The following is a 17401-nucleotide window of genomic DNA, read 5'->3' on the forward strand; positions in this document are numbered from 1 at the left end:
GTCCACTTGGCATGGGCGAAGACACAGGCCTTGGACGATTCTGTGTGGGGATCCAGTTGATATCCGCAAGTGTACGATATGGAGCAATCGACAATTACATTCACAAATGATGTGCTGAGCAATTTAAGTTCCACACAGAAAAGCTCATATTTGAATATCTCTGTAGAAGATAGGTATTGGTATGCCGCCAACACAGTATTTCAATTCCACGAATCAGAATACGTTAGCTCATGCTGATAATCAGATACGACAAAAGCCGGGAGCCAGGCATAAAGAAAGATAAAGCTACAAGAAAAATGGCATCTGGAGCTCCCTCCATTTCACATCCACACACATCCAGGGACAACAGCGCCCCTTCCAGCAACAGCCTTCTCCCCAAACTTCTCAACATACCACTTCCGTCCCCAGCGCGCATGGGGTAACATATTCGTGATCGCATTTGCAACGAATATCACAGCAGGCAAAGGTAGCGGCACAGCGAGCTTACCAGCCGCCCACGCAGCAGGCACCAACCAAGGTGCAAGACGCAGCGGGGGAGTGATGGCCACGGAAGATGAGGCAGCGGCAGGGAGGGCGGAGAATGGGGCAACCGCCGTACCAACGAGAGCGAACCCAATCCATTCGAGCCACTCGAAGACGTAGTGCGGATACAAGATGTATCGGAAGACACCACTGGCAGGTGGGATGACGTAGACCTTGTGGAACTTGTTGCGGTTGCCCCGTGCTTCGCCTCCGGCCAATGTTTCATCATCTGTCTTTTTGGCAGCACACCTTCCGGCTTCTTCGCGACGAAGCCGGAATAGTGTTGTCTCTGAGTAAATGTTGCCAGCCATTCCGATGGCAAACAAGATCAAGCCCACGATGGGGAGGATATCTACCACCGCAGGGCGGGGAGATGGACTTCCGCTACTGGTTGCGTGGAAGCTTGGAATGGTCGGCACAGTATATCCACGCAACCAGCCGGCCAGACAGGCTGAATTGAACCAATTGAAGAGCATGGCGAAGGACATGATGGCGGCATGGATTGGGGACATACTGGGGGCGGAGAAGAAAGGGGAGATGATGGCGCGGTTGAAATAATGAGTGCAGTACAGAGTCACAACAAGGATGTTGGACATGGGGAGATCAGTGAATGACGGTGCATATGGCGATGGGGTGACCATGCTATATATCAAGTTGATAGGACCGACAAGCTCCATGGCAGACCAGGCGATACGTCCTGGGATGTTGAAGATGGACTGCGAGGATGTTTTTCCTGCTGGGTGCCAGGACAATATCCATTGAATTACCGTGATCTAAATGCACCGAGTTAGTCTTGTCACATCCTCTAGGGTTTCAGGGTCCTGACCAGGGGGAAGTATTGGAAGCCGCATATAATAGGGTTATATGTAGCTGGGCTTGGAGGGAAGAGCTCTGCAGTGAAGGGCATAGCTCCCCAACAGGTGGATATAGTCGCACCCATAATGAGAGTTGAAAAGAGGAAGATTGAAGATCGCGGAGGATAAACAAGAAGCTTAAAAGCTTGGGAGGTGGAAGGCGGTGGGTCCCGGATAAGGAGTTACACTTGACCTCTTCTCCTTTCTTGATCAGGACAAATTTGGCGAAATCGTGTGTGAATTGTCAAATTTAAGACTACTTCAAATCTGGGAGAATCTAGAAAGGTCGTGCAAACGAAACCCCTACAATTACAATGGGGTGAGACAGGAGAAAATTACACAGATCAAGCAAGTTGGCGACAGGACTAGGTTCGTTTGATTCTCTACTCAACAGACAGTTACACTTGTAAATAACCCAGAGCATAGTTCCACATAAACGGAGTGTAGCATTTTGTCCCGTGAACGCTAATGTAAATGCCCCTAAACAAGCAAGCTTGTAAATTTGATCATAAAAAGCCCCGGCTCCTTTAATTCGACATGTCCATCTGGTTCTGATCATGTACCATTTCTCTCCGTTTGCCAGCCAATTTCTCTGTCTTGAATGCCTCGATCTTGGCCTTAAGGTCGGTGTCTAGAAAAAGCCGGTTAATATTAGGAACAACATCTGGGAAATCAGATTGCTTACCAGGCAACACATCTTCCATCTTCAATGGGACACGGTTGAATGGATCATGGGGGTCACTGAGGAGATGCGAGCGAATTGTGGCGCGGTCAATGGAGATCCGTGAGCCGGGAAGGATGACTGGGTCATCCATGAGTGAATACATAAGAGGATCTAAAAGATTAGTAGCTGTCAAAAAGCGGTGTCAGATAACGGGGACATACCGAGGAACTCTTCAGGGATCTCGCCCATGTCTTCCTCCGCTTGATCATCGGCCTCCTTGGCAGCCTGGACCTTCTTCTGCAGTTGACTCCAGTGACGGAGCTGCTCAGGGGATTTCAGTGACCACTTTCGGATGATGTCAGCCGCCTTCTCGAAATTGGCTGGCTTGTAGGATCGGCCATCACGGGCAACAGCCAAGATAAAGTTCTCCTTGTTGATCAGGTTAAGGTAGACGTCAACAATCTCACTTAGAAGAGCGCGGGGGTTGAAGCCATATTCTTGCAGATTATCCACTCGGAGGTTAGAGCTCTTAGGTCCCACCATTGCATCGAGGTTGTAGTCCAGCATGTCTGCGAGTCGCTGCACAATTTCAGGCATTGTGAACGAATCAGCCAGCGCCTCGGTGAATAGTTTAAGCATTGCCACGGTTTGATTAGTCAGTTGCATGTAACTTTTGGCGCTGCGCTGTGCTGATGACAGATGCTCTTCCCGCTGCTGGCGGGTTGCGGCATCCATTGAGTGACCCTGTGTATTCAGCTCGGTCTGAGTGCTGTGGATAGTCTTGAAAGCACCAAAGGATTCATCAAGTACGTAAGTCACATCGTTCAGCAAGAGATTGACAAATCGGACGAAGAAGTCTAAGTTTTGGTTGGCTTGAAGGGACAACTTCTCCCGATACAGAGAATTAGGCCAGATGCATTTGATGATCTGGAAAATCTCGTAACGAATGTTGAACTTGTCGTAGAATTGGGAATGTGTTCCCGTGAACTCTGCCTCAATGTAGAATTTCATGATCGCATGGAGGAGATGCTCGTTGGCAAATGGCATTGAGTTGAGCAGGTCGACCAAAACACCACTGGCGCCACCAGGGCGTTTCCAGGTGCCTCGGAACAGAATGGAAATCAATCCAGCCTTCAGGTAGGGGTTCTTAATATAGGCGGAGCTCTCCAGGAATGTGATGCACAGCATTACCAACTCATCGCCCTGGGTGGCGGTAATGATCTGTGGCATGCACCACATGATAAACTTGAAGTTGCTGACAACGTCCTCCAAGAAGTACTCTGGTAGACATTTGAAGACTTCGGGCTGCTCCTCTGGAAGAGGAAGGGTAACCTGCTCCTTGGGGAAGTTCTTTCCCGAGACAAGTCTCAGAAGCCACACGGTAACATACCGCATGAATAGCATGGAACGAGCCTGCCATTGCTCGTCGAACAACACACCCTGCAGACTGTACTTGAGGGCAATACCCAGGTCGAGCTTGTCTTTGTACTTCTTCAGGGCTGTATCGAAGGTGCGCAATTGCACTGGATTGTTGAGCCAGCGCACCCGCTCCAGTTCGAATTTAGTGATTGTACTCTCCATCTGTCGCACGTCTTTCTCAAGTTGCTCCATCTTTGACGTCAATGATTCGCTACCATAGTGGTGCGCGGCGACCGTCAGGAAAAAGATTTCGGTGATAAAGTTTGAGGTTCCTTCGGCCTTCTTAGAATAGAAAGCGTCGGAAGCATGCTGATCAGCATTGATCTTGGTTTCATCCCGCATGTCAACACGAGAGTTGCGATGCAGATAATCTGCATCAATTCTGTCAATCTTGGTGAATGCTGCATCCATGAAGGGCTCACAAAGCTGGTCGAGGCACGTTGTGATATTAAACATGAAGCCGTCAGACGATACTTGTTCAGGGTCGACCTGCATCGCCCGTCGTTTGTGATTGATGTTCATAGCAGTAGCGAACCAATCCAAAACACGATCCCGAGCCTCTTTCGAGGCCCGGATCAGGTGGTTGACAACATCCAGGAGATCAGAGCTAAGCATCTGCTGTGTCATTCGAAGTGATCGCTGGGCGTTGGAAATGTATGCCTGGTCCCGGGTCTTGGGGCTAGAGAAATAAGACAAGGTGACATTAGCTTGAAGGGGTGAGAGGCGGAACCATGGACCCAAAAGAGTGGCTTTCTCGAATTGAGCAGGATCCTTCGAGTTATTGAAAATGGAAGATTCTGTGATTGCAGCCGCAATGGAACCGTTGCGAACAAGATTTCGAAGAGCCTGAACAAACTGGTCAGACGTGGTCCAGGGGAATTGTGACGTTTGACTTACAATGGCGTAGGGCTTGTAGTCATCGTTAACGTCCATAGAAGAAAGCTGCGCGCTCAACTGCTCGACGGCAGATATGAAGGCAGGCTTGACGGAGTCATCTTCGTCAAATCTCCGGACGGCCTCGTTAATAAAGTCGAAATCAATTCCTTTATCATCCTCAGGGTCGATGAGAAGGTACGAGGCTAACGATGATTGCGGGGACCATTCGCTTCTATAGTCCGAAGAGTCAGTATCCAGTATCAGTGGAGTGACAACCCATCAAAACGCACCCAAACATCTCTGGCATCGTAATTGCAAAGATACAATAGCTCATGCACAGGCGGCGTGCCTCACACAGAACCTGATACTTCGGATCATCATCTCCCGTCCGCCTCAATCCCTTGTACACCTTTGTGATGCGCTTCCAGCATGGCAGCAGATAATCAAGGGGACGCTGTCTCTCGGTGTTTGACGCAGCCTCTAGGAGAGCTTGGTCTAGAACTGCGACCTGGATGCGCAGCTCCTGGCCCTCATCCTGCAGTTCACTCCGAAGTCCGGGCAAGTATGTGCGCATGCCATGAATATCACGCTGTCCTTCTTCCTTGAGGGTCACTCTGAACACAGCACTTAGTGTCCTGTCTTCGAAGGCCTCAATGCTTTCGATTTTCTGTGGCGGAGGGGTGCTCGGGGCAGAGGGAGCGGCGGATCGTGGTCGCTCTGGTGTAGCTGTGGCTGGTGTGATCTTGATCCGCTTCCCTTCTGACTGCTGCGGGGTTGGTGGCGCATTGAACAGACGGCTCGGTGGCTGCGTAGACAGTGGTGAATGTGATGGAGATGTGTTGGCTGAGCTCTGCGCAGATTCCGAGTTGCTGTCCACTGGGGATTGAGCTGGGTTTGAGAGTTTTGCAAGTCGCTTGTTGCGAATCTTTTTTTTATCGAGAACAGATGTTAGTCCTCTAGTTACTGCGGGGGAGGGATGGCTTCATAATTTAAGCACAACAAGCGACTGACCTTGTCCGCGTCGGAAAGAGTGTCCGACATATTAGCTGAAAGTCAGACAGTAAGCCGCTTTCAAAGGGTTGGCAGGACCGCTAATCTGGTGGATCGGGTCGGCAGAATATCAATATTGTGACCGTGTGGGAATCATAAGGGAGACGTGAAAGCGGAATCACACCAAAGCCTCGAAGTGGGGGCAACGGAGTCTAGAATCCGCGGAAGATGTACGTCGCAAGATGAACACTTGTTTCCGTGATGATCGCCGAGATTCGCTTTTGTTCTGATTCGAGATTCAGCGCCGTGATCAATTTTGACTAAGCAAATCTCGTCTTCCACGGTTACTGGTGAGATGCGGGATACAAGGAAGGTACTTCTGAATTGGCGGGGACCACCCGCGTAAAACGATGTACCCATAAAGTCACTTTTTACTATGTACTATTGTGAATAGAACATAGATTCATTATACTATGGATACACTCTCTTGCATGTTGGAATATTAGATAATTTGGTATCAATAAGCCAAGCCTTCTTTATGTACTTCATATTTATGGCCACAACCTCGATGAATATTAGTGGCATGCGATATATCTTCACGTACATACATTCTATCTCACATCAGGACATATCAGAAATGAAAACCAAAGATCCCAATTAACCTTCGCGTGAACCAAGATGACAAAGCCAGCAAGATCTCAGATGCATTCGAAACTCTAGGAAAAAGAAAAAAATGTACAACCAATGAACTGAAACTCCCATTGACGCCACCTTGAGGATGGGCTAATGATATTAGAGTAAGTTCTTTTGGGAAAAGAACCCACAAAGGAACAAGATGCCATAAGAAGGTGCAGTGTACGCTCCCAAAGTCAGCAGTGTATTTAAAATCTCCTCGTCTTCAGTTGGTCCAGACGCCGACAGCTCGGCATCTCCATCGCGCGAGCCTTCTTCATCTTCTCAACATCAGGGAAGAGCCACCCCTGCGCGTCCTGCAACCTCCGTTCCCGCTCATGGGCTTCAGCGTCACATTCATTCCGCAGTGTCCTGACGTATTCCACTTCCACGCGCGAGTCTAGCTCCCGGAAATTCTTGGCACTAAAGTTATCCACATCGAGGGGGTTCACAAAGTAATTGAGATTGAGCTTCGGGGTCATGCGGCCTAGGGTATGCGGGGAGACGGGGGTATCAAATCGATAAGAGGGCCCGGATGGGGTTGAGGAACCAGAGAATAGAGAGGAGAGGAGCGGCAAGATGAACAGAAGAATAAGCGGCAATAGCTGGCGAAGGAAACTGCGGCCATCAACCTGAGCTTCCGGCTCAGTGGCTGCTGCACGAGGCCGGCGGCGGGGTGTCTGGCCTCCAAATTGATGCACTCGGAACCCGGGGCCACCTCCCATGTTGAAGACGAATTGCGGACCACCTATAATAGTACACAGTTAGTTTAGGTCAAAGCAGATATCAGAGGAAGGCATAGTCGTACCGAATCCACCACCGCCCATTCCACCAAATCCACCGTTGAAGAACCGGTTGAACATCTCCTCGGCTGAGACCTCCTCGTCGAATCTTTGACCTCCACGGGGGAATCCACCACCGCCGAAACCACCGAAGGGGGATGCGCCACTTGAAGCGCTCGGTCCGGGCTGGGACCTGCTATCAGGATCGCCGCCAAATCTGTCGTACTTGGACTTCTTTTCCTCATCAGAGAGGATCTGGAAAGCCCGCGAGACCACTGTCACCACAAGTAAGAATCAATATGTCAAGAGGTGGCCCAAGGGTTGATCATTGCTCACTCTTGAACGCCTCATCGGCGCCTTCGTACCCGTTCTTATCAGGATGCGTCAACAAACTCTGTTTCCGGTACGCCTTCTTAATCTCATTGTCCGTTGACGAGCGCTCTACTAGCAGAATCTCGTAAAATGCGGTAGGTTGACATTTTCGAATCCGAAGTACAGCGGCCTTCTGGTCTTCGGTGTACTTGCGATCCTGGTTGCCCTGTTTATGGTCGCGCGACGTCGCACCTCCGCGTTTGGCGTCTGAGCCCGATGCCGAAGCCGAGGGCATACCGAACGTGATTTATGGGGAAAATTGGACAGATTCTGAACGGCGCTTGCTTGCTGTAAGAGGGAAGAGGGGGTTGAGGGAATTTGGAGGGCGCAGGGTGGCGTGGGAGCGCGGATAAAGGTGAACCGATCCCGCACGAAATATGGCTGGGCTGGCAGATTAATCAAACGTGTGATCAGGTATCCGAAGTAAAATATCGGCCTGGTGAAGATGCAGCGGGATCAGAGCGACAGATGTGGCTGATTCGGTGGGCATAAATTGGGGAAAAAGCGTGGTCTTAGGTGTCTTTGCCAAGCACCGGAACGTCGATTACACTCCGGGCTGAACATTGCGATAACATCACTTGCCGAACTGATAAACCTGCCAACTTCTCCAAGTGTGTGATATCCAATTGTGAGTTGTGTTCAACAAGGTTCCATTTAAGCACGGTCTTATTGATATACCTGCAGCGAAGCAATTCTTGGCTGTCAAAGCTCCAACCTTCCGTTTTCATCACACAAGTCCAGCTTCCAAGCTCAATACCTCATCATGGCGGCGGACGATTCAGTTGTCGAAGAGACCAAGCAGACGGTAATCCAGCGCTTCCGGGCATGGGGTGGTAAGTGGCCTCTGAATCTGGCTTTATCGTCCAACTCTCGAGACAAGCAATGCCGCCAGTGATCACTCACTAATGACGTTTCTCAACGCAGAAAACTCATTCCCACCCACGCTGCTCGCCTCCCTGATCACAGCCCAGCACATGCGCCCCTTCCAGTTTTTTCCGATGCTCTTCCCGCCTGTGCTGATCTTCTCCAGCTATGCCAACCTGCAGGGCTTCAAGACGGACACTGCCGGCATCAGCGCGGCCTTCTCGGGGTTGTACCTGCTTCTCGCAGCTCGCCGTAGACAGCCAATCATGAAGAAGCTAGGCGTTCGGGGCGTCGTGCGCGGTGCGACTATGGGTTTGGCTTTGGTCAACATGATCGGTGGTGGGTTGGCGTACACTCTAGGTAAGAGGGAGGAGGAAGAGGATGCGTCATGATTGAGGTGACAGCCCATAAGGATGCAAAAATCGCGCTACCGCATTGGTATCGCGCTCTGTCATGTACCATATGCCTTATCAAAAGTGGCTTAGTTGTGCGTTTGGATGGTGAGGGATTTCAGGCCTCGGAGTCGGTGGGCATGGATTTGTTTATGAAATTATTCATGCATTATCATTATACAGGTTGGAGATAGACTGTAGGAGTCTTCCAGTAGCTACTCCGTGTAAGCACATATCTACACTTTAGAATCTCCAGAATACGGCCGTTCTGATAACACAAACTGCCGCACCTGTTCGGGAACCAGCCAATCCAGGTCCTGGGGAGCGCATTTCAACGCCTCTCGGGCTCTAGTTGAACTCACAGGCCGGTCCGTAGAAGCACGACCATTGACGAGCTGGATCCGCTCAGCCCATTCCCTACGCCCGCCCTCGCCATCTCGATCACCTCTAGCAAGGGCCGCCACATATTCGAGCTGCTCCTCTCTCCCGCCCCACTCATCGCTCGGCCGCATAGTCACACGCAGCCGGTGCTTTGACAAAAAAGGCTCCAAAGGTTTCAGGGTATGGTCGGGCGGATAGTATTTAGAATCGAAGATCCGGATCAAAGTATCGTATCCCGTAAGATGGACCTGCTCCAGCGCCACGGGGTAAGAATCCGATGCCTCGATAGCAGCCGCCTTGTCGACGAAATAGGGCTTTTTCGTGACGCCGATATCGATCAAAGGGAGAGTTTCGATGCCGTGCGTGAAGCCTGAGCCGGCGAAGGCCGGTGATGATGCGAGGTGAGCGCGGAGATCCCGCGCGAACAGCTCCATCATCACGAGCCGATCTTCGAAGGAAGCTGGCTTGGATGGCTTGTCTGCATTCTGGGTGGCGAGAAGAAGAAGCAGACGAGGGCGGGGCTTGGGGTTTTCTAAAAGTGCCGTGCTGGCAATGCGGAGGTGGGCGCGGGTGGGGGGGTTGAAGGACGAGTCTAAGACATAGAGGGTCTCTGATTCTGCGGAGTGGTCGGGTGGGATGGTTGTTAGGACCTCGAAGTCTTTGGTCGATGTTAGAAACCGCTTCAATAGTGAGGCATATTGTGTTCGGAGGGCTTGAAACGAGGACATGTCAATTGCTTCAGTGTCATGCATGCGCTCTACAAAGTTCCAACCTTGCAAGGTTCCAAGGTTGTGATGCGGCCCGTGTTATCCGATAAGATATGTCGTCACCGCCTTCGATATGGTCCCGGGATCAGCATTCCAAGATTGAATATTCCCAGACTCCAGCATTCACCATGGTTCACAGAATTAAGATCCGCGCAATTACTAGCAATGCCTTGCAATTCATACTAGGAATTTGGGGGTGCTGAGGGGCAGTGACAGGGGCAGTGACAGGGGAAATTGAAATTTCGAGCGGGATGTTTCATCTTGAAAAGCTTCTCCGTGTCAGGACTACTACCAGATAGGAGAGTCTCTATGGGATATAACTCAACTTCTACCAATTTTCGTGTTAGTCATGATACCAAACCCTTGAGTACTCCGTACAGGCTTTCGAATAGCGCAAATCTCGCTTCAGCGGGAAATGACACTATCACCTAGGCAAACGATAGACCGAAGTCCAAGGGCCGTGCTTGGCCTAGGCCGCCTTTATCAATTCACTCGATACACCCGTGGACCAATTTTTTTTATATATACCCCACTCCGTATAGACGGCATCTAGAGTGAATTGTGTACATCTTCATTTTTATAATGAAATAAGCACATATACTGGCCCGTGGAGTCCAAAATGCCCATCTTTATTTTTTGAAAAGTAATCTATATCCCGAGAAGTGGGCGAAGCGGGGACTAGGACACGGGTGCCTGGTTTATATGAAACCTTTTCGGGGTATTCGTATTATTACAGCCGAGTCGGGGGCTTGACATTTTAAAATTTCCTGATCCTTCCCGAAAGCCCCGGGGATCTGGCCGTATCTGTCTCTTCAATGATCGTCTAGATTTTCAGCCTGTGTTTCCCTATTGGCATCTAGGTACGGAGTACGGAGTACATGCAAAGTAGAGCCTGTAGTGGATTTTCTCAAACACTTCCCGAATATTGTCCCACGTTCATGTCCGTGCCCTAAAAAGCCGTTTGGCGACATACACATTCGATGGTCTGATAGCCCCTATTAAGCCAAAAGATAGGGGACATGTCAGTGACGCCACCGACGCCACATCACATCAATCTAGAGAAAGAGGCTCCCATTTCACCAATATCATATACCCTAGGTTTTTCGTGAGATTAAAGGTCACTGCCTCACGCCATGGGCTTTGGTTAAATTTCAATCCAATCAGATTCCCGTGCCTGAGACGGTGGATCCTCCATAGATTCGATCCACCGTGTATTACATTTGATATTTTGATTATACTCCGTAAGTAGAGAGAGATATAATATTAAATTAAAAAAAAAAAAGGGTAATTTAATTTCAAGAGATTAAGGAAATTAAGGAAATGAGTTAATTAGCTTGGTATCCATCTTTTTCTTTCCCTCAAAGCTATCTTGACTTCTTCTTCTTTCCTTCTCTGTGAGAAGCCATACGTTCCTTCCCTGCGAATTGATTTCGCACTTGCTCTGTCGCTCTTTCCAACCACACTCACTTTAAAAAACACACTCTCGCTAACTCTGCTCCATTCTTGCTCTCTCATCCCATTCTCACTTTCAATTCTTGATATCCACCGTCGTTACCAATAACTTCATCATGGTTGTCTTGAACAAGTTCTCCGTTGTCCTTGTGGCCGCTCTGGCCGCTGTGGGTCAGGCCTCTCACGAGGGTCTTCACGCTCGTCGTGTCCACGTTCGCTCCGTTCAACCTACTGCCGGGGCTTCCACCTCGACCGTCCTCGTTGTGCCCACCCCTGTTGAGCCGGCTCCTACGACTACTTCGTCTTCATCTTCTGCTCCTGCTCAGCAGACCACCGTGCAGTCTTCTTCTGCTCTTTCGGTGGCTTCCAGCTCCACTTCCGTTGCTTCTTCTTCGGTCGTGTCTTCCACCCCTGGTGCGAGCTCCTCCGCTCCTGTTGGATCTTCCAGCAAGCCTGTCGCTTCTTCCAGCAAGCCTGTGGTCACCCGCACTCCCGTCAGCGCTCGCCCTACTGGTCGTCCCACCAAGTCCTCTTCCGGCGTCAGCTCTGTGTCTGCTCCCACTGGCACTGAGGTCCCTACCACCAGCGCCGTGACTTTGACTTACACTGTGAGCTCTGGAACTTCCACCAGCGTCATCACCACCACCATCTACAAGACCGCCACTGATCAGCTCACCGTCACTGCCGTATGTGCTATATCAGACATCCTATGCTCTGTACATTCTGAACTAACTTTGATATAGACTCAGTCTAGCGCTGATGCCTCGGCCACCAAGCCCGTTGAGGATACCACCAACACTCACACCTCTACTATCAAGGCCACTAAGACTGAGACTGTCACTCTCATTGAGGTTCCCACCCCCTCCAGTGGATCTGGCTCTGGCAACGAGTCCGGTGCTTGCAGTGCCGTTACTGTTACTGCTACCGTCACTGAGACTGTGACTGCTGTATGTCCTTCTCATTCCCTAACTGGCATGTTAAAAATTAACGTTTTTTTCTCTAGGGCGCACAGAGCAGCTCCGCTGAGACCACCTCCGTTGCGACCACCTCTGCCCAGACCACTGCCGCTGAGACCACCGCTGTTTCCAACTCCGAGACCGCCGCGGAATCTTCCACCCGCACTCCCATCGGCTCCACTCGCATTCCCCTCACCCGCACTCCTTCGTCCAGCGGTTTCGCTACCCGGACTCCTTCCGCTAGCGCCAGCGCCAGCGTGACGCCTACCCCCGCCTCCAGCGGCCAGGCCTCGTCCAGCAGCACCCCCACTGGCAAGGCTTTCTTGTCCAACTGGCGCCGCCGCTTCATCTAAACACACTGCTAATGTGACGGGAGTCTCCACCTCCACCTAGCAACGAGTTGCGAAGCCGTTGATGATCTGAGAGAAAGTTCCGATTCCCTTCTACTCGCGCAGAGGCGTGCTGGTACTGTACCTATTTTTTTTGCCAAGTTTCGGTACAAACGGTTTCGATTTCACTTCTTATCTACGCTCCATTTTTTGCCATGTTTCTTCTTTTCGACTTCTATTCTTGCAATGGTCTTGTCGTGCTGGATTGTTCTTTGGGCCCAAGCTTTCCCTGCCTGCTTGCTACGTTTTGCAGGCGAACTTCAATACTGGACCGCGGCCCCCAATCTTCGAACTCTTTCTGGCGTGACATTTCCTTGCGTTACCTTTTTACTCCCAATGTGAAATTGATCCATTCATACGACCGGTTTCCATTGGACTCGGAACATTATCTCACGTATCGTTTTGACGGGTGGTGACACGTCTACTTTGAGGACTGGATCTTGCCTCTTATCTATTGTGTTTTGAAGGGAAAATTCATCTTCTTTAATCTTTACAGATCTTCATTTTGCGAATGATCTCATAGTTTGCGCTGTTTTTCGTCTTCATGTTTCTCATTCTATGTGGGAGGCCGATGGTGGTGAGCAACATCGGCATCCTTAGGAAAGAACCTGAATGGACTAGAGGCTTTGCCTTTTTACAAATAAATCCCCCTTGTAGGATGAGTAGAAATAGAGTGTATGAGACTCCACCTGGGCATCCTAGGGGAGATAAAGTAACGCTTGGCCCATGTCGATCAATGTTGATCTTATAGGGCTGATTAGGAACAACATATGTAGATTGACACCTAAGTGGGCATATAGTTTAGTAAAACTTTGGCCTGATGTCTCGTGTTATTTTATCCACTCCGGAATATTGATTCATGTACATCAAGTAGGATACATATAATATACATGTTTCGAACACTCAAGTTCATCACCAGAGGTGCTCGGAGTATCCATCACCCATCATATCTAGTCTGACTCTCAGAATGAATGATATCTACTACAGTATCGAATCTAACGCTCCAACCCCTTCCTTGGCAACCCGCTCCCGCATAATCTGCCATTCAACCCAGGTCACACCCTGTAATAAACAATCCGCTAGATCATCGAGTTTCTTCGGATCAACCGCAACCACCTCGTCCCCTATATCAGACTGAGGGGATATGGGGGATGGAGAGCGAGACCCCTTCCCTCTCCCCTTCTTTGTCTGCGTCTGACCCTGCCATTTCCGCATATACGCACCCGCAACACCATGCAGAGCAGGAGACACAGATTTATCAGCCAGCACGATCTTATTGTCGGCAGCAATACCCAGCTCTAGTTTCTTAGGACCGTCGTCCGTGTCTGGACAAGCATTGGTATCCTGCATCGCAGCAGAAAGCCACCGTCCAACAATATCGATCTTAGCCTTCTTCACTTCTCGCGCATTGGGTTTCTTCTCTTTCGTCTTTCCCCCGACTTCTGATTTTTCACCCACCTTCCCTTTCCCGGGAACCGATGACCCAGAACCACCCTCAAGCCAATACCTGACTACCCGGCTCGGCTCAACACCTCGAACAATCAAATCGGCAACATCCCCGCCCCTCTCCTGCCGTAGGGTGTGGAGAACAGCATACAACATGCCCTCCATAATGCCAACGCGAAGCGTCCATTCAAGAACGGCACTCCCGCCACCTGAGCGGAAGCGCTGACGCTCTATGAGCACGTGCGTGGGGCGGTAGGCAGCTATAAGTGATGTGATTAGGGTGTATGCATTTGCAGCGTAGATGTCTGGGCAGTATAAATTTTCTTCTTTTGCAGATTTGGCGATCTTGACGGGGATGTCTTTTTCTGATTTTATTGGGAGGATGGCTTGTGATGATTCTGTGGCGTCTTCAGACCCTGATATTGATACAGCGGGCTTGACTAAACCGGTATTATCCCCGGGTATTAGATTCAAACTTGATATCTCAGAAATGGCGACTCGGTGCCAGGCTGTTAACACCGGCGCTCGGGGATGTGCTGTATCTATCCCGACACCCGGGGAATCAGGGCGGGGCACGAGCAGATGCGCGAATGCGAGGTTCTGAATCCCCATATCGATGCTGAGGATGCTCCATGGTTGTTTTGCGGGGTTTGATTTTGACAAGTCCACTGACTTGGTCTTTGTCTTTGCCTTGCTTGCGCGACTTTTCGTCAACACCGATCGCCGATCAATCTCTCGATCTGGGCTTATGCTGGTGCTGTCACTAGCAGTGGTACTGTGATTGGGAATACTAGTGACACCCTCTGCAACACCATCCGCGGCAGCCGACAACTGCAACTCCAACTGCGCCTGTGACTGTGAATGCAACGTCAACTCTGCTGCAATGCGCTCAATAAGCACACCCTTCGTACCAGACGATTGGATGCCTGTTGCGCGTGCGATGCGCTGCAATTGTGCTGATTTCAAGCATGCGAGCCAAGGGGTTGGGGAGTACAGTGCTGCAGAGAGACGCATTGGGTGTGTTTCTGCCAAGGGTATTGAGATCTGGGCTTTCCGGTATAGGCATAAATTTCGGATCGGAAGACCTGTAACGGCAAGTTTAGGCTGGATGCATATGGACATGGGATTCTTCAAGGTGGATCGGTGCACGGACCCCTTTTGGACGTTCGCGGCTACCTGGAATTTACTTTGATTTGTTTCTGAGGTTGAAGTTATAGAGTATAGTGTCAATGTCATTTTGTACCTCTACTTCAATAGATATTATATGCGCCTTCTATTTCCCAGATCCCTTGAAAACACCTGGAATAAAACTCCCCCCAATAGGCAGCAAATGCAAGGCGCTGAAAAGCAAGTCAAACAAAACACTTGGACAGCAAAGTAGTAAACAATAACCAACACCAGAAGTCCAAAAAGCAAAAGTAGATAGCAAAAAGAGCAAATTATACCAAGGACACCTGCTCAAGCTCCGCAATTGCAATCTCATCTCGGAGATACAACAACGGAGCCCAAACACGCCAGTGCAGCACACCCATATGAGCAAGACGCATCCCAATACGCTCAATATCCGACTGCTGCGGCGTTAGAGCCAGCGACGAAGTATTCACCGACCCAGACGCACCTGCAGTCCCAGTCTGCGGCGCAGCAGGACCAACAGCGGCAGACAATGGAACCCGCTGCGACTCACAGATCGCCAATGGCGACAGTGGCAAGTATCTACGAGCCGCCGCCAGCGTGGTAGCAAGGATCTTGCTACGCATGCTATTTTGGAAGAAAACGAAGAGCTCAGATTCATTCGAGAGATGCCACTCGAGGGCTTCCTCGATAGGGACAATGACCTCGTCCGCGACAACAGGGTCAAGTTGCAGCGCGGCACAGGCAAAGCGGGCAATCTCCAGCGCGATACACCGCATATTTTGTGTCCAGCGCTTTCCGCCGCGGTGATCTGGATCGTCGTCGTTGTTTTCTGGATTCCCTGCAACGCGGTTTTCCAGGTCCATGCCGTCTTCCATTAGGGACCAGATGCGGGACCGGAAGGTGGAGTAGGTTTCCTCTGGGGTGGAGAGGTACCGCTTGTGCTTGTTGACGTAAGACTCGAAGATATACCAGGCGATGTCGAGGTTGATTAGGTTTTGGACTGTTGAGCGAAGTTGCCAGAGGCGCTCGGAGTCGAAGAGGAAGGTTTCGGGGAAGTCGGCGGGCGGGGTGAATTGGAGGAGTTGGGAGGAGATTCCGCGGAACAGAGCTTCGAGGGGCTTAAGGGTCTCTTCTGTTTCTGGGGTTGAGGTTGTTTTTTGGGCTTCTGCGTTTGCATCGTCTAGACGGGCTTGCTCGCGCACTGAGAGATACCAGTGGCGAGCGGGCTCAACCTGGAAGCTCCCGCGGTTCATTTTGCCTTGGAAGTATTCTTGGAGGAAGGGGACTGTGTCTTCGATGAGAAGAACACGGAATGCTCGAATCTGATGGTTGGCGACGTCCTATAAAGACACGAATTAGTTCGGAAAGTTGTGAGATCAGACGAGTTTAAATTTTGACATACCAGCTTCATCGCCTCTAGAATGGAGAACAATGTTCGTAGACCATTGACAATTTCTCGAGGATCCTGAGATTGTGACCCCTTTTGGATTTGCTCGACCATAGAGTCAGCCCACTCGTCTCGCATCGGAGCACAATGCGTTTTCAGGAGCTTCGCCAGCCATTTCGCGAGCGTAAGCATGTCGAGAACGCCTTTGCGTATTTGCTGCATGAGCAATGGAACTTCCAGATTCTGCATGATGGTTGGGTGATCCCGTTCTGGAACAAGAGTCTTGATGACGTCCTGCAATGTCTCGAACAGGGCGGGCAAACGGGGATCGAAGGTGCGTCGAGCACCATCACTCGACTCGACTTGCTCGGTGGTGGCATCGGCAGTGGCGGCATGGAAAGAGTAGATTGTAATCTCCACGGCCAATGAGTCCCAGTAATCCGCAGCTTCTTTGCGCTTGCGTTGGCCCTTCTCCCCGTCGAGGTCAGGCTTGAAGTGCAGGTCGCGGTCGAAGTTGGCGTCCATGCGGAGGTTGATGTTGCTCATGATACAGGGCAGATCAAGCTCGCTGAGCGTTTTCTTCGTAACCGGCGGGGATCTCCTAGCCTTGCGCAATAAGCGCTGATCGCGGGAACCTAGTCCCAGATCTTGGGGTATACTGATAGCCTCCGGTGATGGGGAGGGCTCTCGAAGCCGAGAGACAACGGCCGGTACCGGGGATGCGGTTTGTCGAGCTCCATGGGGATAGGCGAAGGGCGGTTGGCGGCGACGGAGGGGATGAATGGAAGTTCGGTCATCATGATTGTGTGAATCTCGCCCCTCATTCTTGTGATACTCTTTAGAACGACCACCTCCAGCACCATACGCCTCTAGAGGGCCTTCGGCGCCCTCCTCTTGCGGCCGGGCTTCTTTTGTGCCTTGTAGATCCATCGCTAAGCACGATATATCTGAACCTCCCCCTACTCAGACAGTCAGATAAATGGAAGATTTTGGGGGTGGCAATGGCGAGACCACGCCATGCACCTAAGCACAGAATAAGGCGAATACGCCCCCTATGCAACTCCCACACTCACAAGATTTAA

General features: G+C 50.7%; 8 protein-coding genes across 8 annotated transcripts; 2 read left to right on the plus strand and 6 right to left on the minus strand.

The window, feature by feature from the left end:
• Positions 1-320: 320 nt before the first annotated feature.
• N7517_005351 (3-oxo-5-alpha-steroid 4-dehydrogenase family protein) lies at positions 321-1462 on the minus strand (the record flags this gene model as incomplete). Its single annotated transcript, XM_056723081.1, has 2 exons — positions 321-1295; positions 1349-1462. The coding sequence occupies 2 exons, from the start codon at positions 1460-1462 to the stop codon at positions 321-323; spliced, it is 1089 nt and encodes a 362-aa protein (XP_056579331.1).
• A 441-nt stretch (positions 1463-1903) lies between these two features.
• On the minus strand, positions 1904-5376 carry N7517_005352 (ubiquitin-ubiquitin ligase UFD2; the record flags this gene model as incomplete). Its single annotated transcript, XM_056723082.1, has 6 exons — positions 1904-2007; positions 2062-2211; positions 2262-4314; positions 4357-4567; positions 4626-5260; positions 5347-5376. The coding sequence occupies 6 exons, from the start codon at positions 5374-5376 to the stop codon at positions 1904-1906; spliced, it is 3183 nt and encodes a 1060-aa protein (XP_056579332.1).
• Positions 5377-6206: 830 nt separating this feature from the next.
• N7517_005353 (J domain-containing protein) lies at positions 6207-7386 on the minus strand (the record flags this gene model as incomplete). Its single annotated transcript, XM_056723083.1, has 3 exons — positions 6207-6745; positions 6806-7054; positions 7116-7386. 3 exons carry the CDS (start codon positions 7384-7386, stop codon positions 6207-6209), a joined length of 1059 nt encoding a protein of 352 aa, XP_056579333.1.
• Positions 7387-7914: 528 nt separating this feature from the next.
• Positions 7915-8407, plus strand: N7517_005354 (uncharacterized protein; the record flags this gene model as incomplete). Its single annotated transcript, XM_056723084.1, has 2 exons — positions 7915-7984; positions 8076-8407. 2 exons carry the CDS (start codon positions 7915-7917, stop codon positions 8405-8407), a joined length of 402 nt encoding a protein of 133 aa, XP_056579334.1.
• A 236-nt stretch (positions 8408-8643) lies between these two features.
• Positions 8644-9516, minus strand: N7517_005355 (nicotinate-nicotinamide nucleotide adenylyltransferase; the record flags this gene model as incomplete). Its single annotated transcript, XM_056723085.1, has 1 exon — positions 8644-9516. One exon carries the CDS (start codon positions 9514-9516, stop codon positions 8644-8646), a length of 873 nt encoding a protein of 290 aa, XP_056579335.1.
• Positions 9517-11123: 1607 nt separating this feature from the next.
• N7517_005356 (uncharacterized protein) lies at positions 11124-12316 on the plus strand (the record flags this gene model as incomplete). Its single annotated transcript, XM_056723086.1, has 3 exons — positions 11124-11693; positions 11751-11954; positions 12011-12316. The coding sequence occupies 3 exons, from the start codon at positions 11124-11126 to the stop codon at positions 12314-12316; spliced, it is 1080 nt and encodes a 359-aa protein (XP_056579336.1).
• Positions 12317-13333: 1017 nt separating this feature from the next.
• Positions 13334-14812, minus strand: N7517_005357 (uncharacterized protein; the record flags this gene model as incomplete). Its single annotated transcript, XM_056723087.1, has 1 exon — positions 13334-14812. The coding sequence occupies one exon, from the start codon at positions 14810-14812 to the stop codon at positions 13334-13336; it is 1479 nt and encodes a 492-aa protein (XP_056579337.1).
• Positions 14813-15237: 425 nt separating this feature from the next.
• N7517_005358 (TCP11 family protein) lies at positions 15238-17249 on the minus strand (the record flags this gene model as incomplete). Its single annotated transcript, XM_056723088.1, has 2 exons — positions 15238-16272; positions 16335-17249. 2 exons carry the CDS (start codon positions 17247-17249, stop codon positions 15238-15240), a joined length of 1950 nt encoding a protein of 649 aa, XP_056579338.1.
• Between the last annotated feature and the right edge of the window lie 152 nt (positions 17250-17401).

This window comes from Penicillium concentricum, assembly GCF_028827145.1.
Source record: "Penicillium concentricum strain IBT 3081 chromosome Unknown utg000002l_segment0_segment0, whole genome shotgun sequence".
Taxonomy (NCBI): domain Eukaryota; kingdom Fungi; phylum Ascomycota; class Eurotiomycetes; order Eurotiales; family Aspergillaceae; genus Penicillium; species Penicillium concentricum.